Source organism: Lampetra fluviatilis, chromosome 6 (assembly GCF_964198595.1).
Source record: "Lampetra fluviatilis chromosome 6, kcLamFluv1.1, whole genome shotgun sequence".
Lineage (NCBI taxonomy): Eukaryota > Metazoa > Chordata > Hyperoartia > Petromyzontiformes > Petromyzontidae > Lampetra > Lampetra fluviatilis.
In genome coordinates, this window is record NC_136280.1 from 924,496 (window position 1) to 945,782 (window position 21,287).

At 51.2% G+C, this 21,287-nt stretch overlaps 2 protein-coding genes across 4 annotated transcripts in view; one reads left to right on the forward strand and one right to left on the reverse strand.

The window, feature by feature from the left end:
- The first annotated feature begins 4,177 nt into the window (after positions 1–4,177).
- C1QBP (complement C1q binding protein) lies at positions 4,178–8,422 on the forward strand. The gene is given in 8 exon segments (XM_078857424.1): positions 4,178–4,243; positions 4,245–4,346; positions 4,349–4,586; positions 5,876–6,023; positions 6,416–6,500; positions 6,633–6,728; positions 7,234–7,362; positions 7,885–8,422. Coding segments are annotated over 8 exon segments (1,014 nt in total). The 3' UTR covers positions 8,035–8,422.
- A 2,367-nt stretch (positions 8,423–10,789) lies between these two features.
- Positions 10,790–21,287, reverse strand: part of LOC144932994 (sarcoplasmic/endoplasmic reticulum calcium ATPase 2) — a 37,505-nt gene continuing 27,007 nt past the window's right edge. The window contains exons 18-23 of one of the 3 annotated variants that reach the window (XR_013636965.1): positions 20,494–20,696; positions 18,715–18,800; positions 17,809–17,942; positions 16,742–16,859; positions 13,809–16,234; positions 10,790–12,791 (exon numbers count right to left, since the gene is read on the reverse strand). Coding sequence is in view for 2 of the 3 variants with exons in the window: in XM_078857413.1 (XP_078713539.1) it covers positions 15,953–16,234; positions 16,742–16,859; positions 17,809–17,942; positions 18,715–18,800; positions 20,494–20,696 (823 nt within the window). In the remaining variant the exon portion in view is untranslated. Of the gene's footprint in view, positions 12,792–13,248; positions 16,235–16,741; positions 16,860–17,808; positions 17,943–18,714; positions 18,801–20,493; positions 20,697–21,287 lie in introns of those variants that run through there. The other 2 variants (XM_078857414.1, XM_078857413.1) reach the window with 2 other exon arrangements.

The following is a 21,287-nucleotide window of genomic DNA, read 5'->3' on the forward strand; positions in this document are numbered from 1 at the left end:
TGTGGATTAATATGAGATTGTAAATGTGGGTTTACTTTACAACACAATCGGTGTGCTGTGTACTGTTATGTTTTGTATGTTCTGCTCACGTGAGAAACCTTACTAATTGGCTGCGTCGGGTGGTGGCGGGTTTCACGACACCACATTTATATATTTATGCGATCTCACCCAAAAAACCCATCTATTAAGAATTACATTAGTCGCGAAAGCCTCCTAACTTGGTGTTAAACCCCTCGTTCACTTTCCCCGCTACCTCCATCACAACGCTCCAATAATCCCGTCACTTTGCCGAAAACGACGCAAGACGAAGATTCGTCACACGCGGACCACCACCACCACCAGCAGCTGGCCGCCAAGGCTCTCCGGCAATCACAAACACACAAACAAAGCGACCTCTGCGCCGCTTCCAAAGAATCGTGTGCCCCGCCAGCAGCGATGAAGACAGTCGACGTTCAAGCGACGAGCTAATTAGACTTTGACGAATAGAAGTGGCGTTCACTTTGGGCAGGAGTACGTCCACGTGGTCGTGAGATCGAGGCGCGTGACTGCCACGTGGCATCAAAGACAACGCCGCGGGCGCAGCGGGAAACGGAATCGCCCAGATTGTTTTATTTTGTTGCCATGGTGTTTGGGTTTAAACGATATACGTTCGGCTTTTAACTCATCACTGCGTATGAAAATAAAACAATGCTAAACGTGTTGGGGAATAATGCGTGTCGGTGGAGCAATTATACATTCACTGTTGTTCAAGTAACATTTGTCAAACGTGAACATTTTATAAATCATGCAAATGAGAGCACAAGTGCCGTATGCGTCCTGTGCGAATATCGCATAGTAGTGTACATAAATAGCAGAGCAACACGTGTACCTGTGTGTACCGTAGCAACACGTGTACCTGTGTGTAACCATAGCAACACGTGTACCTGTGTGTACCATAGCAACACGTGTACCTGTGTGTAACCATAGCAACACGTGTACCTGTGTGTAACCATAGCAACACGTGTACCTGTGTAACCATAGCAAAACGTGTACACACGTGTACCTGTGTGTACCATAGCAACACGTGTACCTGTGTTGTACGTGTGTTGCCCTTTGTGGACAACGGCACTATCACATTACACACCAATAGAACATTACTTGCGCGTGCTGTCCTGAATGCGTTTCGAATAAACGCATCGTCTAACACTCCTGCAGTAACCGGATTCATAACAAATACCTACATGATGTCCCTTGGTAGTAGTTCAGCAATTAATCCAGGCACGTCTCAAGACTGTTTTATTTCAGTAGGATCCTGCTTGAGGGTGTTTCTCCAATTCCTTTCGAGGCGGTGTTGTGCGAAACTTCCAAACCCGCCAGGCAGTGATATTGTGAGGACATCACGGGGAAAACGCGTGGATTCGTGAACCCATCTGTGCGGACTCGTCAGCCTTGCTCCCTCGTCAGCGTGGAGGATGTTCTCCTAGCGTCTCAGCTTCCTCCCACACAAAACACAACACTCGTTCATTTCACCACACATTGGCCAAACGTCAAAATGCATTATTCCCCTGAAAGGGCCAGATGGTCGTGGACTAGTCAGTGAATTACGGAGAAAGTAAAAAAAATCAGAGTTTGCCAACATCGGTCTGACAATTTGGCGATGGTAAAATCCCAGTCGTCTTCTTGTTGTTTGGTACGGCTGCTGATGTAGATGCAGAGCATCAACGACTACAACGTCACTTTCAGGTGGTCAAGCCCAGAGACAACAGCGTCAGGAGCAAGCAGAGTGGTAGTAGTGTATCATCATCATCGCTGTGATGTCTCCTTCGTATTTGTGGATGAGGACATTGCGTCGTTATACGTTGTACGGTCTCTGTTCTGGATGACCACAGTCGCACACTGGAGAGTTTTAGTTTTCAATGTGTGCATCATCAGATATCCCCATCTACTGCCATGATTTATGCCGTGGATGTAGTTTAGGGTGGACCATAAGCAGCTTCGTGGAACATGCAATCCTGGGATCTTCTGCGTTGGGTCTTTCACAATAGGCTGGTGTTTGCGAGTTCTTTTGAACTCCGTTCAGCTCCCCGTGAATGTGCCCGATCGAGTCGGACCTCGCAAATCAGCAGAATTGAACCCGAGTAGTCCCCCGCCTGAATGGGACATTGCCTAGGAATACCAGATGTTCGTATGTTTTGTAATGTTATATTCAGGCGGATGGCATTAACATGTTCAGGAGCTAAATACCGATGTGGAGGTCTGCTGCTGGCCACGAGATGGCTTCCATAGAGAGAGAGAGTTTGTGTTGTGTTTCTATTCTTCCTCCATTCAAGGAACAGTTGTTTACTAAATGGTCCATAGTTTGGGTTGCGTGGCCACAATCGCACACTGCATTATTTGTGGCTGTGTCTTTCATTTTCCATTCATGAAGGTGTTCACATCGCCATGTTGATGTTCTGACCATGCGGTTGATGATTACACCACTGTGTCTTTGAGGAGGAATGTCAAAGTCTCAGTTGGTGTTCGGTTAACCCAAAACACCTTTATTATGAATATTGGTCGCGAAAGCCTCTGTATTAAAACTAAACCAGGAGGCAGTGCGATGTTTGGATCTCAAATTAGGTGTTTATTCTTCTTACTATGAGGTAATCAGCAGATATTAGTGCAACAATGGGTTCTTAAATTATATCTGTACGGAACTTTAAGCACCTCTGATTAGCACGGTTGGCTACGTACGGCGTGAAAGAAGTTCAACGTACACACATTACGTCCCTCGTACGCATGATGGGGTTTTCTCCGGACACTCTGATTTCTTCCCACAAGAATCCTAACACCCAATACAGTGAATTAGCGAGTGAATGCAGGCCCGGCTCGGGGTGACTGGAGGAGGTTCTGGGGCACAGATGGAGACACGACTCACGGGAGAGTCCATGGGACGTGTTTGACACTCGACAGCCGAAGCAGTTGCGGTAACCAGAACCCAACCCTCCCACCTCGCCAGGTGTCAGGAAGCTCTTGTTTAAGAGTTGAAAACGAAATAGGAACTTTAATTAATTAATTATCCATTCAACAAATAGCGATGGGTATCTTTGGGATGAGGGCTTTACGAAACGCGTTCTAAGTAGCATCCTGACGATGTGGATACACGGCGCTGGCTGCGACCTAAGCTTTGGGTTGCACTCTCATGCCTTTGGATTGCACCACTCTTCGATTTCACATGAACATCATGCTAATCTCTCACATTAACATCACTAGCCCCGGCCACTTCTTTATGATCCTTGGGCTACACCCATTTCCATTTCAAACCTTGTAAAACAGTCTGCCCCGGCAGCAGACCATGCTTTCCCACCTGATGATGGACGCTTGTGTTGCGCCCGAAACGTCGTGATTTATTTTATTTTCTACCCACTTGACTTTACCGAAAGAACCAAAGAGTATGAATATCCTGCAGTCACGATAGCTTCAAATCAAGAATGGCATTTATAGGTTAGAGAAGATGTTTAAATGTCCCCTCGGGCTGTCAGCAGGTAGATGAATACGCATTGTTATGTTATCTTCCAAACACTTCACTGCAGTTGCAGAAGTTTCACACTCGGCCAGTTAATCGATGGACCCCCCCCCCCCCCCTGGCGTCAAACCGTGAAGCCCTCACGGATCCTCTTTGTCCCACAATCTGCCCTGACACCCCCCGCGGGGTTCTGCCAAACGGATGAGAACAGCAGTGGACACTGGGCGCATCCAGCGGTTGACAGATCGTGGACGTTAAACGTCTTTCGCACCGGACGTTTACAACCGTGCATAGGCACGTCGCGTACCTAGAGCGTGATGAACACACTTCAACAGTGGATAGAGCCTGGCGGGAGGGGAAACATGGCTCATCCAGCAGTTGATAGATCTTGGAGTAAGAGGTGGGGGGGGGGGACTGGGCTCTTCCTGCAGTTTATAGATCCTGGAGGAGGGGGGGACTGGGTTCATCCAGCAGTGGATATATCCTGGAGGGGGACACTGGGGTCCGGGGGTCATCCAGCAATGGATCCCGGAGGGAGGGGACACTGGGGTCATCCAGCAGTGGATAGATCCTGGAGACAGCGGGGGGGGAGGCGCTGGGCTCATGCAGCAGCGTGGCCGGGAGCGGTCATCGCGGTCACGGCCCCACGTGACGCGCCCCTCGCCAAGGCGCACGCGCGCGCCGCTGCGGCCAATGGGCGCGCGCCGCCGCAGCGTCACGTGGCCGCACCGCCCAATGGGCGCGCGCCAGGAAGCCCCTCCCCTTGCACACGTGCTTCTCGCGTTGTCGGGTCCGCGTGGCTGTCTCCCCTCTCGTGTCCGACGTTTCAACCCTCCCGCCACCAGCCTCCCGGTCACCGGCTCTCTCATCTCAGCCATGTTCCTCAGCAAAGTGGCCAAGGCTGCTCGCCTGTGCGGCGCGGCCCCGCTCAGCACCCTCAGCCGAGGCGGGACGACGCGGCTGCTGCCGCTGTCCGGCTCGCGGGCCCCATGGCCCGCGCCGCCTCAAGGCCGCGCCTGGGCTTGGGCCGCACCGTGCAGCGGACTCATCCCGCGGGTGCCCGGCAGCCTGTCGTGTGGCTGCGGCGGCCTCCACACGGAAAGTAAGGCTGCCGCAGTGTTCTGGCTGTAATGGGCCCCAAGGGCTTAGTCTTGGCGGCCGAGGTCTCCTCTGTCACCTCCTGTCAGCCCGCGGGGCCTTTCACCGGCTTCCCTTCTCTGATATCGTCCCCGATGCCCGATCTCGCGATTCCGAGCACTCTCATTGTGACCACCCCGCCTGCTCTGTTTAATCCCCACTGCATATCCGTGAGGTCCCTTAGCCGATTTCTTTGCCCGGGATCCATCCCCGAGGCCTGCCTCTCCGTGCCTCCTCCTAACCCCCAGCGCACGTTTACAGAAAACACTTTTAAGTGGCAGTTGTTGACTGTCCGGGTTCTTAAAAGATGTATAATTTAACTCAATTGATAGCTTGAAACGTCAATAATTGTCTGATGCCAATCATCGATACATTCTGGGCCCGTACTGCCGGTGCGCGGCCGGGCCTAGGGCGACGGGGAGATGCGAGAGGACGCGGGGGTTGGAGCTGCGCCTCCTCCGCCTAATCTCACGCCCTCCGAAATGTTCAACTTGATCACGAAAACGTTTCAGAATTAAAAGCGTTGATTTAGCAGCGAATGCTCCGCGGTGCACAGACGTCTTGAGTGGATTAATCCGAGGCGGGCTGCGATGGAGGCTCAAGGGCGCCGGGTGTGGCCTAAGAAGCCCTCGGCCCGCGTGCTCCAGTCGCAGCCGGCTCCTCAGTGGTTTGTGTTGCCTCGTTGACGATCGGTGAGCGCAGCCCAGAATTAGCACCGTCGGAGGGCCTAATTAACGTCGGGTTATTTTTTAATTGTGATATTTAAACGTGATTTAATGATGCCAATGGGTTGGTTAATTGGAAAAAACCCCAGTAATTAGGTGAGTGGGCGTACTTGCTGCAACAAGTACGTATTTTGAGTAATGATAGCAGTGACTGATTGATAATTCGTGTTAATGTTTATTGTTTTGAAAGCCAAGCTAATGTGCAATATATTTCAATGCGATATCTTATATCATCTCATGAGTAATGTTCAGCTTGTAAACGTCATGCGTCTCTCGTGTGTCCGTACGCTGGCACCCAAAGTGTCTCCAAACTTAAATAATTCACTTGGGACAGCCCAGAGCCAGTGGTGTAAATTACACATTCCCGTGACGGGGCAAGTAAGTCCATGTTGCCATCGGCGCCTTTGTTAAAACGCCTTTCGATGCACTCGCTGCACGGGAGGAGCGCTATATACATAATACATGGTGATTCTGAACACGTGTGTGTGTGTGCGCGTCTGCTCCTGGGGATCACGTGGCCCTCGTTCAGGTGACAAAGCCTTCACCGAGTTCCTCAAGGACGAAATCAAGGAGGAGAAGAACATCCAGAAGCACAAGGCGCTGCCCAAGGTGGCCGGCTGGGAGATCGAGTTCAACGGCACCGAAGCCAAGCTGATAAAGAAGCTCCAGGGCGAGACGTGAGCCCCCCCCCCCCCCCCCCCACGGTCTCCCACATCACACTCTCCCGTATCACACTCTCCTGCATCACACTCTCCCGTATCACACTCTCAAACCGGCCCGCTCAGATGTCCCGTTCCCTGCATGGCGAGTGGGTCTTTGTTCGCGCTGCTGCCGTGGTGAGGCCTCCCTGCGCACGTACGCTCACAGGCCCCACCGCTCGCCAGACTGCGAAGGGGACATCTGAGATTCGCTCCAGAAAATAGCGGTGGTGGTGATGATAATGAATAAAATCCTGGCAGTAGTGGTTAATCATCAGGTGCCCACCACACACACGTTTGCCAATACTGAACTTATACACTGTATGGAAATCCTCACATTTGTCTTTGGGTTTTGTTTTTATAATTCACAGCATTACAGTGACATTTAACATCAACAACAGCATCCCCCCGAACGCAGATGAGCCTGCAGAAGAGAAGAAGGATGAGAGTGAGGAGGTGAGCTTCTGATACCCTCGTTCGCTCGCTCCCATTGCAGCTGTGACCGGCTCTACACAGCGGTGTGTGTGTGTGTCACACACGAGCATGTCGGTAATGCCGACCTGTCTCTCCCCCGTTTGCGATCGACAGCCCGACCTGGTGTCCACGCCCAACTTCGTGGTGGAGGTCAACAAGAGCAACTCCAAGTTGAACCTCGTATTTGACTGCCACTACCCAGACGATGAGGTGAGGAGGTGTCTCATGGCAGCACCGTGTCAATACATTTCATAAGAAGTGACCTTGGTGGCTTAGAGGGCTGGCGGCCACTGAACCGGCGTTGCCGAGGTCCTGGGTTGGATATCGGGTTTCAGCCACCTGCTAATAAACTGCTTCCTCAAGTGCAGCGAGTTGGTGGCCTCATCCCAATCAAATTTACAGCTCTGAAGATTTCAATGTGTTTGTTTTAACTTGTCATGCATCACATCAACTGTATGAGGGCTGGTAGGAGTGTGACAGCACTAACTAGTATGGATAACATTTATGGGACCTCAGAAGTAGTTTTGTGATGGCACCTTCCAGAGGCCGTCCTCGAACACGCGGTGACGTTACACTGCCCCGAACGAAAACTTGCTGCTCTCGTGACAACATGATGCGCAATTGGAACGCGATTGAGAGACAACAGAAGAGAATGTCTTCAGGGCCCCCTCTTCACACTCTGATCACGATTCGCCTGTCGTGTCACAATGAACAGATCGCGCACGGAGAAGAGGGTGATGAGGATGGAGACATCTTCGCCATCCGGGAGGTGAGCTTCCAGCCGACGGCCGAGGACGATTGGAAGGACACAAGCTACACGCTCAACACAGACACGCTCGACTGGGTGAGTGCTCGGTCTGCCGCTACGCTTCTTGGTTACAGAGCCGTAATATTTAGCACTGCATATGACCAAATCGCATGGATTGTGCCTGAGCCCAGATCTAGAAATCCGAGCTGGTATTGAGCCCTGTTAATGCTTGTATTGGTGACCAGCATGCATTTCGGGTTGTGGGCTGTACTCATTATTACTGGGCAGCAGAGGGCAGTGCTGCAACATGTAATGGTGCGCTGCACTTCGACACTCCCGATGTTCCCCCACGGTGACCAGCGTGGTTAAGTCCGGTCAAACAGCCCTCGTCTTCCACATTGCATCGGGAGCCCCGTGACCAGCAGTGGTCGATGGAGGGCTCCTCGCGTTACGTTGTCGTAGCTGGACATTGCGCAGAACCGACACGAATCTAGTTGGAGCAGCTGATGGGTGCAGCTGCTGCTGCTGCGTCGGTAAAATAACGAAAGCCACGTTCGCTCCCCACCCACGCATGCCCACCGATGCCCATCCCCCGATCGCTATGCCGCCCACCTGCAGACGCTGTACGACCACATGATGGACTTTTTGGCGGACCGCGGGGTGGACAACACGTTTGCAGACGAGCTGGTGGAACTGAGCACGGCGCTGGAGCACCAGGAGTACATCCACTTCCTGGAGGAGCTCAATGGTTTTGTCAAATGCCAGTGAATTTGAGAGAGTTCGATGAAGTATAATGAAAGTTATAAAATATAAGCAGGAAGTTACACAACAAAATACAAGTATGTTTCTGAGATAATTAGGTTCAGCGTAATTTTGTTTGATCTCGAATAAGATGATGCATCTCTTACTGTATCGTGTCGTTATGTTTCAAACTTGCTGTTTTTTACAAAAAAAATGTCATGTTAATCTGTCACGGTCTCGCAAAGGCAGACAGCTATTTCTAATACTGTGCCGTTCTGCCTGCTATAAGCAATTATTTATACGCAACTAAAGAAAAAACTATCCCCATTTCTGCCACTGTGTTGCCTGTAACGGAGCTCAGCTTTTGTCATCGTCATTTGTTGTCTGTATTCAATAAAAAAAACTTCGAGCCACAGATTCATAATGCTGGATGTAACATCGATCGTCGCTTGTGACTAATGTCACATGCTTTGGTGTGGTTATGCAAGGTGAGTCACCAGTTGAATTTCCATTCAGCATTTATGATATCATTTGTAGTATTCTCAGTTGTACAATTCGTTCTTTCTCGACTTGCCCTTTGCAGGCGATTGGGTCCAACTTGAGCAAGGTCTGCCTTGATCTTCGGTATTAACATCAGGATGAGAATTGCCGTCAATTGTATTCTTGATACCTGAAGTCACTTGAAATATTGTTTTATCTTGGGTTTCCCCGTCCAGGGTAGGTGGACGTGAAAGTTCACCGTTTTATTCCGTGGTGGAATTGTGACTCCCAAGGTCAAATCCCCAGAGCTGGCACCGCTGAGATCCTGTGATCAAACCGAGTGAAAACAAGTTGATGCAAGGGGCTGGGGTGCCATTCTGTGAAAGTGCTGCTGCTTTGCAAATGAAAAGTTACTTTTACAGTCCACAAATCATCTTAATGTGTGCGACAACTATGTTTTGAAACACAGTTGGCAGGGTTAAGTCTGGGCTACTGGTGAGACCCTCATCTCGCAGTGAAGATGGACACGGGGCTGTCACTGGATTTCTCCTGTTTACCAAGTCGTGAGGTGACCAGTAGGTGGCAGTGTGGTACAAGCGGCAGATTTTCTCTGGGAACTACGTTTCTGTGCTTAAACTGCTCCTACTGGTAGGAACATCTGGTTACACCAGCCCACAGGGGGTTAGTGTGTCCGTCCGTCGTGCAGGGAGGGGCTGGGGCTGGGTGGGGAGGGGCTGGTCAACCCCGTGGTGCCCTTATAAAACTCAACGTTTAACCTACTCAGGCCGGCTTGTGCCCGCCCTCAGTCGGGCATATTTGCAAAATACACCACGACGCCGTTGACCCTGGCCATTGACTGAGCAACCCAACGTTCCTACCAGCTCCCTCCGCAGGAATGTGTTTAATAAAATGGCGAAGCATTTCAATAGAGGACTGTCCTAAACGAGTCTTGAGACTCAGGATTTATTTTTAAACAAAGGGGATCATTGCAGGACAATCGATGGGCTGCAGTACCAGCCTTGCAACAGCTGTTTTCACAGTCGGGTCACTTACCAAATCAACACAGAATCTTGCAAGCTAAGCAGCGTTGAGCCTGGATAGTGCTTGCATGCGTGATTATCACAGACAGCTTATCACTGGGATGCAAGGGCTACGTTTCAGCTGACGGCAGGTGCAGCAAAAACATCGTGATCTATCTATGTTCTCAATTAGGTTGCCGCCGTGACCAGCGTGAAGTTTGATCAAATAACCCCCACGATCTACGTATGGCGTGGGGAGGGAAATGCGTTCATCCAAAGGTTGTATTCTTCTTTCGCACGGCCGATGTTGCTTCAGAGCAACATCTACAATTTCACATTCAGTTGGTGGAGCCAGACCAACCGCGTCCTGTATCGCTGTGATGATGGCTCTCCTTCGTAATAGTTGCGTTGACAAAACGTTTCTGGCTGGAAAGTGACATTTAATTGTTGAGAGTCCTTCGATATTGAGTTTGTTTCGCTCGAAGACGATCGATGTCTGGGCCCTTGAGAGACTTTGGTTGGGTATTTAGCTCTCCCCGTCACATCTCGATTCGAGTGAACGTCCCCTTGGCCCAGGTGACGGTGGTGGTCGTGTTCGTGGCGACACGAACAGCGCGTGACACGTGGAGCCGCAGCGACCAGGAACGACCAATCGCATCAATCAGAACATCAGCAGCAGACCGAGGCTCACATCTTCGTGTGTAGATATATCGCGCCTCGACTTCAATGCGCTTTACAACAATTATACAATTGGCCCAATGCAGGCTGCGACCCTTCGACGACACGAACCCCTCGTGAAGTTATTATTAACTGAAGTCCTCGCGCCGTGGCCAGCAGCAGACCTTGTTCTAAAACAACGAAACGCTGTGGGCTTTATATGGTTACATTTTATACAGGTAGGAATAACAGGTTCCACACTACCCACCAGGGATTATTTGTCTGTCTGTCGTGCACGAATGCACTGTCCGACCAAGTTCCTACCTGCCCACTACGAAGGAACGTGTTTTAAAAAAGTGCCTTACTTACCTTTCCGAAACTTTGCGCTCCTATCGTGTATCGTTTGTTGTTGCGACCTGCCCCTTACTGAAGATCTGTTTAAAAGAGCTTTATAGCTCATCGGATTCCTCCAGTGTAAAGATTCTGAGATTCATCTCCCGAAACTCAATGCTGCCTTTGCCCCCCCAACCCCAATATCATCGCCACGGATGGCTGAGCGAGAGCCTCTCCCACAAGGGGGCGCGCGCCGCGCAAGCGAACCCCGAATACACGAGCGGGAGACCCTCTTCTGTTTTAACAGTCAGAGACTGGCGCTTTTATTTTTGGTTGTGCGAGTTACAAAACCCAGCATCGTCATGAGCAGCAGCAGCAGCAGCAGGAAGAGGAGGCGGCTCGCAGGAAGAGACACGCGTCTCGCCCACCCTCCCACCTCGCACGAGTAGGAAACACGCGCTCGCTACTGTACACGCTACAGTGCCCGGACACGCGGACACGTGGACGCGCGCACGGAGAGGACTTTTAAATCTGCTCGCGACGACGCCTCTGACGAGATCTACTCTCTGCGATCCCTGCTACTGCGGGAGAACCCGTTACACCTCCTCCGTCGTCCGTACATTCATCCAGACAACAACAACCACCTTTAAATCCGTCCATCGCTTCCCCCTCCACAACTGCTCATCGTCAACATCTTCTGGGTCACGGGATTATAAGTTAATCTTCTTATCTGGCGCTTGCATTTTTCTCACCAGAAGGAGTACCAGTCACGTAAGGCATGCTGTAATATTACAATATTATTTTATATTATTAATGTTATTTTAAACAAAGATGGAAATTCCATTAAAGTACTGTATACACACGCAATGTCTCGACGTCTTTGTAACCAAGGTTGGTGGGCCTGTACACGTGGAGCCGGGGGGGGGGGAGGTTGGGGGGGGGGCGCTGCTGTTGAAAACCCGAGGGGGGAGGGGGGGCTCCATCTTAAAAGGCCCCCCACCCCTGGTTGGCCCTGCCCCCCACGACCCCCCCCCCCCCAATTGTTACAGTAGTACCGCTCTCAATATCCACCGCGCAATGGGGCTATGGATGAACATACAGTATATATAGGACGGCGGCGTTATGGGACGCCGATTGCGAACGCTGATCCATCAACGCGAGACGCCACCAACTCGTTCGTTTGTACACGGGGGGGGGGGGGCGTGGGGCTGGTGCGGTCGATGGATTCCAAATCAACAGCCAGACGCCTCAACCCACGCAGAACCGCGTTCTCGCCGGAGGGAGAGAAACTACAAATTAATCCACAACACGATTCAAAACAACTTAAAACCGAAGCCCCGGGGGGGGCCGGGCTATCTCCCCCCCACCATGTCCCTCGACGTCGTCGTCGAGCCAATCGGTTGTCACCGTCACAGCGAATCACTCTTAGGGGTCTTTTGTTCTTAACAATGAAAGTCGTGAAAGGGACGAGGATACAATTAGGGCACCGCACGGGACTGCAGCGCGTCCGTCGGGCTCGATTCGTGACACCAGCAGCAGCAGCAGCCACCGAGTCGAATGGGCTCCTCCTGGTCTGGACGGAGAGGAACGATCGGTGACGAGCATCGTCGTCGGTGGTGGTGGAGGAGGAGTTCGACTGATCACAACACACCCGGCGGCTAAACTCGGGGTTTTACGGGGGCCGATGAAGGGAGGAAAGGGGACCGGGAAGGGGATGGGGGGGGCAAGGGGATGTGCAGGAGACGCACACAGGTCGCATGCAGCTTGGGGGAGAGACGAGGCCATCCGCTCACCCCCCCCACCTAACCTAGGGGTATTCGCTTCTTTAATAAAATTAACGCGACCCCACGGGGAATTTGGGGGCAGCATTGGCAGCGGCACGAACGGGGAGAGGCCGGTGGGGGGGGGGCAATCCTACGGTAGGATCCGTGCACAGTCGAGGGGGTGGTCACGTACTCCGCCCCAGACGGGAGTCTCACACCAACCCACACCCCGCCGCCTGTCACGGGATACTCACCTCTACGCCACAAACACATGGACTCGGCACACCGTCCTACATTGGTCTACCACTCTACCCACTCTCCCGAGACGCGCACACACACACGGGACACACACACGGGACACGCGCGGCAGAGATCTTGTTGCGAGGTTCCGCCGTTTTGGTTTTTTGTTTGTTCTTCTAGAACATGCAAGACGCTCGTGACGCGCCTCTTCCCCGCTTTGTTTGTTTTACGTACTACTGTTCAAGGGGCTGAAGGGCGGACAGGAGAGAGGCCTAAAAGTTCGTGTTCATTCCTAGAGAGAGAGAGAAACAGAAGGGAGCGGCGTTAGCGACGACGGCGAGCGCGACTCGGGATCCGTGTGCCCGGGGCGCGCTGATGCCACGCGCCCCCCCCAATGCCGCTCCGTAAGCCACCGGCTTCGGCTCATTGAATGCACCGTAGCACAACTTCACCACCACTGATGTACGTGCCAATGTTGCCCGTTGTTTCACATCACTCGTGTACAATGCACATTGCATTACTGCGCACGAGACGGGCGACTTTGCCCCAGAGTTCGTAATTTGGCAAGAGTCACAACCATGCCCGCCCTCCACAGACCCGCAATGGCCATTCGTGGTTGGAGGCATGGTGACATTAACCTACCCCCCCCACCCCCCCCAAACAACCACGCGCACGCACGGCGTCGCGAGGGCTGTGTATCCAGCAGTGGATTAACGAGCATTATTGTGGGGTGCATGTGTGTGCGTGTGTGTAAATATATGAACACGCGGCGCATTGAGCAAATGCGTCGCGGAGCACCGACTCGTTTCAGCCACCGCGCCTCGTGCACCCCACCCACCCACGTGCTCCCACCCCATGCCGTGGTGCAGCGTGCTCGGCAGCAGCAGCGGAATAAATCAAAGCGACGTGAGCCCCGGTGCCGCATTCATTACACATCACCGGGATGTGCGTGCAGTGAAACATGCCAGGTAATTTCGCGTTGACGGATTTAATCAAGAAAGTGGTGCTTCTTTGCAAGCGCTTAAGAAAACGAGAGGAGAGGCTGCTGCTGCGGCAACTCGGGGCAGCGCCGTATTGGGTAATATGAACATTTTAGAGTCAAATGCAGCTACTGCAAATCATCGGGGCCGGGGTTAAGACAATTCACAAGTCCGCAGGCAAATAGGCCATTAATTATATCTGCAGGTAAAAAACACAGAAAAAATCATTCACGGAGAAACCTGTCTGCCAGCGACATGGAATGCATTCGTTAGTGAGAGTGCGCGCGCGCGTCAGGGTTATATAAATAATGTAAAGTAGTTATACTCACTCATCAAACCCCGAAGAGGGCAGGCATGAAAACATTAACAGGCAACATGAGGACACACCGCAGGTGATTAATAAAAAGACACGGCAAACGGGGAAACGCACACACACACACACAACGCGTGCGCGGTCGGGCATAGCGGCATGCACGACCCGTACATGGCTGCTACTTACTCTGCCCACCGACGCATCACTTTTACACTGTTAACGCTGTCAAAGTGATACAAGTTCTACACAGAATTAAGAGCGAGCCCAAGACTACCAAATCCCCTCCCCTCCCCCCAGGGATGTGGTGGTAGCGGCAGGGGCCCGTGGAACAAGACTGCCTCGCCTCGGATCACCGCACACGCACACACGTGCAAGCAAAACAGGTCGTCGTTCACCAACTGGAATGACTACATCGTGACACGTGGCAAGGCGCCTTTCGCGGCGGCAGGTAGCCGCCAAAAAGGTTTACAAAGAATCCCCACCTTAAAAGCAACAAATACAATGGAGTTTAAATAAAAGGGGAACTCCGTTGCATGCCCACTGAGAGCACTTTGTCCTAACGCGTTAGTGGCGGTGGGTGATGATGGTTGGTGGTGTTACCTACAACGGGAATGCAGACCGCAAAACAAGGAGAGTAAACTTGAACAAGCACTGGTTTGTAGGTGTGACTGTACATTTACAAGTTTTATTAATTCATTAAACAATATCTGGATCGTTAATCCTGCAACAGCATTTGCGTTATAAACTTTTTAACGGACCAATTCCAAGTTGTCTGCTCAGACAATAAAAAATACATCCGTGTTTTTGTTTTTCAAATAAATACCTTCGTTTTAAAAATCCGTGGAAGAAGTGTGGTTAGAGAGGCAAGGGGGTAAGGAGGGGGGGGGGGGACAGCAGCACGAGACGAGAACAAACACGAACTCTGTGGAGGTGGGGGGCCTTTTTCTGCACACGAAGATAGATTTTGAGTTTGGGCGGTCGGATGCGGCCGCTCTTCATCCTCAGCTTTGTAAACGAACACGAGGGAATGAATTCAAGCGAGAGGGGATTACGAGACAGCCAGGACACACCACTCTTAGCATGTGCAGGAGAAAACCCCCCTCCACCCCCTTGTATTAATATATGTGTGCGTGTGTCCACGCGCGCGTGCTGGAACGCATGTACGCACACGTGCATCGCACACGCACAAACACGCAAACACAACTGATGCTTGGTTTCAAGACTACACTTTTAGCACGTCAAGTCAAACAGTGAACGACACGAGCAGTTAATTGATCAAGCACCTTCACACCATGCAAGATTGGTTCGTTACCTCAATGTCTTTTATAGTTTATGGCATCACAAAAAACGTACAAGCGTTGCCACTTTGAGGCAATGCCAACATTAATTCTAACCGTCTTTCCACTAATTTAGTTGTTTTTGTTGTTTAAGATTTAAAATTCATTTAGAATTCTAATAACCTAACTATTAAATCTTCAAAAAAAGGTAAAAACAACTAGGGGCAGTTACGCAAAAAAACCCCTTCCAATGATAATTACACAAACGTGTGCCGGGGCCAAAAGGACTGCCGCTGCAAAAAACAAATCATCAAGAATAATGCAATCAATAAACAGGACGTCCCGCGGTTGTGCTCGCAGACCGCTCGTGGGCGGTTCGAGTGGTGTTGGTTGGAATTTCTTAAAATGAAAAAAAAATACATATAGACGACAAGTCAACAGAGCTTCGAGAGTTTCTCGTAGGCAGGCGAAGAGGTGCCCGCGGTGCGTGAGGGGGGGGGGGGACGCACGCTCCAAGGACGGCGGCTATGGAACGCTGCAACGGAAGGATACCTTTTCTCCCTCCATCGCGCAAACTCTCGCGTGACAAATTAGAACCAATAAAGACGCGTTTGCATCGTCTCAACACAACCGCCATCGGTGCAGATTCCTCTCTACGTACACGCACGGGCTTGGGGAGACGGTACAAATCAACGACGCAACCTTGTTTGTCTGCTTGGAGTTGGCAAAACAAAAGAATAAACAATTATTTCTTCCAAATCAAAACGATAAACAAGGAAGGGTTTGGCGTGGGAGGGTGGGTGGTCTGGAAATACAGGAAGTGTGCGGCGGCGTGGGGGTGGTGGTTTTAGGTGGGGGAGGGGGGAACGAAAACGACGGTAAATCACGCCCAGAACATGCGGTTGATGTTAGTGTCGACGCTGTACAGCCAGACAATGAGTGGTGTAAATATGAGCAGGAACGGCCAGGAGATGCCGTGCGCGTGTGAGCCCAGGTAGACGGGCCCGCCCGCCTTGCCAGGGAAGTGCGGAGACTCGAGCTCTTTACCCTCCAGGTAGTTGCGGGCGATGAACTTGAGTGTCTCGTCGAGCAGGATGACGGGCAGCGAGATCTTCAGCACCACCAGCCACTGCTCCAGATTCAGCGGCGTTATCTGGAAGATGATCTGCGCGCGGAACAAAAAAAATGGCACGGGCGTCGGTTGGGTGGCGGGCGGGCGGTTGACTGGGCGACGGCTTCCGGTTCGGCACCAATTCAACGTCCCACACTCGACCACAGTGGGAGGGTGGCTGTCGAGTGTGCAGACGGTCTAACTAGGGTTGCTACCGGTCCTGGTTTTGACAGGATTTGTACTCTACTTGAGGTAGCCTTACTGGGAAACTTGCAAGTCTTTTTGGAACATTAAAATTGCCAGTGTCTGTCAGTTGCGTAATAATACGCCACTCCAGGCAATGTATTTCTGCCCTTTTCTGTCATTGCAAGATATTCTTATTCCCATGATATGCTGTCAACTCCCTGCCGCTGCTCAATACCTTCCGATTTACTTTGGCCTATAACAGACCGCCTCGATAAAAATAAAATATTCTCAAACGTTTCCATTCAGCTGTATAAATCCACGTGGTATTACAGTCTCCTGCCGGCGCCGCCAGCGCCAGGGCACGCGAGTACGCACGGGCAGCGGCTCCACGTAGAGGATGAGGAAGTGCAGGGACATGGAGAGGCAGATGGCGCCCAGCAGCCAGATGTTATCCCACGGCGGCATGCGCAGAAGAGACTGGTTCTCCGACAGGCTGCAGGACAAAGAACCCATCATTGGCTTGGTAGGTAATAAAACACATTTTGGGGGGCTATTCGAGCACGCTTTGCCACACTCATCAATATGGGTTGGTTAAGGCGGGCAGCATACACATTGAAGGACAGCATAGTACAGTACAACACTGGATTGAGCTGCCCTGGCCCCTGCTGAAAACATAGCCTTGGGGCAAAAAAACACACAGGGACAAAAAACACAATTACCAGTCAATACTTTTGAAGCCCAGTATGGCCAGTCGTCACACCATGGCGGCTCCGAATATGTAATATATAATGAATAACTTACACATTCCAAGTCATTTCCTGCTTAAGCGAGCAGAGGTGGCGCTAATCTCCCGTTTACAGCCCCGAGCCAGCGGTGGAAGTTCCACATCCCCCACCAGGGCGGGGCAACCATCTCCGTAGGATAACCGCTGGTGACTTGCCCAGTGGCAATCGATGTGAAATGCACGCGAATGTCCAACCGCGATGTAGCATGCAGCAAATAAATTACACCATAACGCGCTTGTCCACACAGGAAAGCCTCAGGGTCTCAGGCTTCTTTCAGGAGGATCCTGCCAAGTATTTACAGTGGGGAGGGGAAGGGGGTGTTGGCGTGCGTTGCTGTTGTGTGTGATCCCAATTTAGTGATTTTCAGGTAATTTTTTTTCCAGCATTCGGATGTGGTTTGGGCCAATACCGGTTTACTCTGTGTGGTTTGCGTTTAGCTATACGAGAGGATGAAACTCGAGAGGCCGGAGGTAACACATGGTGCCCAACAGGAGGAGAACATACAAACATTGGGTTTGTTTGGCCAATACAAGTTAGTGTATATTTTCTTACATATTTTAATATTAAAACGCAATAGAATATTGTTATTGGGTCATTTTTTCCAGAACCGGTCTCACACCGCCCCCAACACCGATGGAGACATGCGGCGAGCCCCACCTGTTGAGAGCGTTGCACATCTCGATGGTGACGAGCACGGACAGGGCCATGGTCATGGGGTACGGAGACTCGAACACGTGGCAGTCCAGGCCCTCAAAGTCGGGGTGGTCCGGGGTGCACTGCATGAAGTGGCTCTGCAGGAGAAACAAAAATGAACGTCAAACTTCGTCACTGCGCCGGCGCAGTGTCCGCTGGCTCTCGTCGACAGGACAAGAGTGGCGATCAGGGAGGTCTTGTACATATGACGAACACCTTGAAGCCCAACACAGCACATGGCTAGACTGTACTGAGGATTGCTCAATCGAGATGAAGCCGTTGTAACGTTGTTTCATTGCGCTGCAATGTGCCTATGGTCACAAGTGTGCCGCCGTTTGCTGCATCAGTCGCCTTTTGCACAATGTTAGCGTTACAATATCGTACCTTCTGCCTCCTATGCTAGCGGGTAAAGTGCTGTTCGTGAGCACCTATTAAAGCCAGCGCAGCACATCAGGGTGCGATTCAGCCAGCACCATACCCGGCAGCAACCTTTCCCCAATATTAATGTTTTACACCCACCAGATAATTGACAGGCGAGTTGACCGACAGGAAACCCAGAACAGGTTCAGATACCAATTGCTAAATGACATTACCTGTGGCTGGGAAATCCAACGCAGGTTGCAGAGTGTACGACTGTGTGTGATTTACTACACCACCACTCTCCACACAAACACTCATAGTTCAAAGGATCAGGGTAGGCAGATGACCTTCATAAATAAGCAGGTTAGATTCCACCAAGACGGGCCCCAATGTAATTTCAAAGGGCAACCTGGGTTTAAATAAACATCGACGAATGACACCATGACAAGCAGAACCTCATTGAAACGACCCGACGGAGGGGGTGGAAGTTCCGGCTGTGCCTCCCCTTACCAGCTGGTAGAACGTCACACCAGGCCCGTCATCGGCCGCCATGAACCACCAGGCGGCGGCACCGACCGTGGCAGCGCCCACGTAGCCTGAAGGTGGCAGCGATGACACGTGACAGTTGAGGAGTCATTGCAACAGCCTCCCATCTCCTCCCCCCATCTTGAGACTCGGTAAGTAAACAACAAATTACGACTGCGAGGATTGTTGTTGTGGACCATATCAGGTTTCGTGGTCGGGCCGTATTGTTCCCCACGTGCTTTCCGGTTGGACAGCGTCGCGTTCAACACGACGTCCGAACACGCGGTACAACCTGTACGCATAACAGGCAACTTCTAATCTTCTCCAAAGATCCGGGTTCTGGCCGTGAGATGTGACCAAACACAATGAGTAGAGATCATCTGAAAGTGGTGGTTAAAAGGGACCCTGATCGCGTGTTGTGGAACACTCGGCACAGTGCATCTGCTCAAGGCATCGAGGGCTCCGGGAGATTAGTCTTTCTCTTGCGTGTGATGCATGGACAGCCATCTATGAGTCTACATTCAGATTTAACAAATAATTTGGTGGCACTGCTGTGCTGGCAGTGATGCAAAAGCACAAATAACGAACTTACATTCGCCAACAACACTGTGGGCTGAAAATTACAATATTTAATAGGGGCAATGGGCCATCTTCACAGCACACAGAGGTCGAGTAATTATTTAGCAAGAAAATGGCTTCAAAGAATGGTCGATTGTACAGAATGCCTGTAAAACTTTCCAATTACATGGCAGTTCACTACACTGCGGTCCAAGGTTGGGTCTGTGTTTCCGCAATCATGTGCCATGCTTTCGTTGAATTTCCACTTGTGAAGGTGGTGCTCGAGGTAGATTAAAGGTTGGTGGCCATTTGGTGGGATCGGGGACTCGTGCCTTGTGGTAACCATCGGAACGTTGGGAGGGGAGGCTGCCTACTGCTCAGTGCTATGGCCACAGACCTTAAGACCGCAAAGATTGGGTTTCAAATGAACAATATCTACAGGATCCGGCAGGAGGAAGTGATTACGAGATTGGGATTAAGTGGAATAACCAGCGTGACTGCAATGACCTCTTAAACCCAACTTAAGAGGCATTTTGGGGAAAATAGATTTTACAATTCAGCGATGGCATTTAAAAACATGCCGAGGCATATTTTCACCTGCGACGAACGAATATACACCAACAACCATTTCACATGGACTGGTGTATTGTTTGTAAGGGTGGTGGAAAGTAATACAACTAAAGAGAACGCATCAAATACAGAACCCCGAAAAACAAACCTGGGCTGCGTGTCCCAGGCTGTCTGTCAATTTAGAATTATCGGCGATTAAAACGTGATGCTTTAGGGGACGCTCACAAACGTAGTCACAGCTTTCCTGGTTGCTTCCGACTTCGAGAGCAATGCCAATCTGAGCATACCGGGTGGCCGAGCCAACACCACCCGCGATCCAGGATTCAAATCAAGGTAGCTGCCTGCAATTAAACTGGCTTCTCAAGTCAAGCGAGGCAGTGGTCTTCGCCCGGATGCCAAGCACTGGGAAAGGTGCCTGCCATCTCTACCGCGTGGATCGGTGGCGACTGAAATGGATCTCAGGGGAGGTAGCTTCTGCCATCTCCACACACGCGAGCCGTCCTCCTACGCGACGGGTTGCACTGCTCGGGGAGACAGCCCCAACGGATACTTTGATCTCGTGGCACGGGCAGCCCCGTTCATGAAGGAGAAAAAAAAAAATAGTTTTTTTTTTTTTACAAAACAAGTGCAACGTACATCCGATGGCGAGGTAACGGAAGAAGAGCCAGCCGCTGATGAGGGGCTCCTTGGGGTTGCGGGGAGGCCTCTCCATGATGTCCAGGTCGGGGGGGTTGAATCCGAGCGCGGTGGCCGGGAGCCCGTCCGTCACCAGGTTCACCCACAGCAGCTGCACGGGGATCAGAGCCTCGGGGAAGCCCAGGGCGGCCGTCAGGAAGATGCTGGGGTTATGGGGGGGGGGGTCATCGGTGAGAGGAGGGAGCCAAGACATCAAACGGGGCCAGGGGCTGTAGGAGTTTAATCTAAACCACTGCACACATTCGCCTTAACCAATGTGCTCGGGGTAAAGTGTGCAGGTGAGTCAGAATGATTCCCCACCGCAGAGATGCAAAAAAACGTCCTAATTCAGGGTCACAATTTGATTCGAACAATTTTTTTTTTAAACAATGTGGTATGTGGCAACTCCTCTAGTGGATGTGGTGAGTAAGAAGAAAACATTGCAACAAAACATGAATTACAAAACAGCGATTAAATATAACACGTGCATCATAAAACTGATGCACGTGTTATATTTAATAGGCAATAGCTACATACCAAAGTTGATTTTGCACCGTTCCAATGCGAGTTTCAAATGACACTTCAAACTCAAAGCTTCCCTTGCATGATAATTGTTGGGATTGGGCCAGTATTTTTACGAGCATTTCAGCACGTTACTAAATAACCAGTAGGTGTGTGTGGGTAGCCACAATGTGTGGCGAGCTAGCAAATGTGTGCAGGTAGCCGGTAGGCGAGTAGCCAGCGGTCGTAATTCT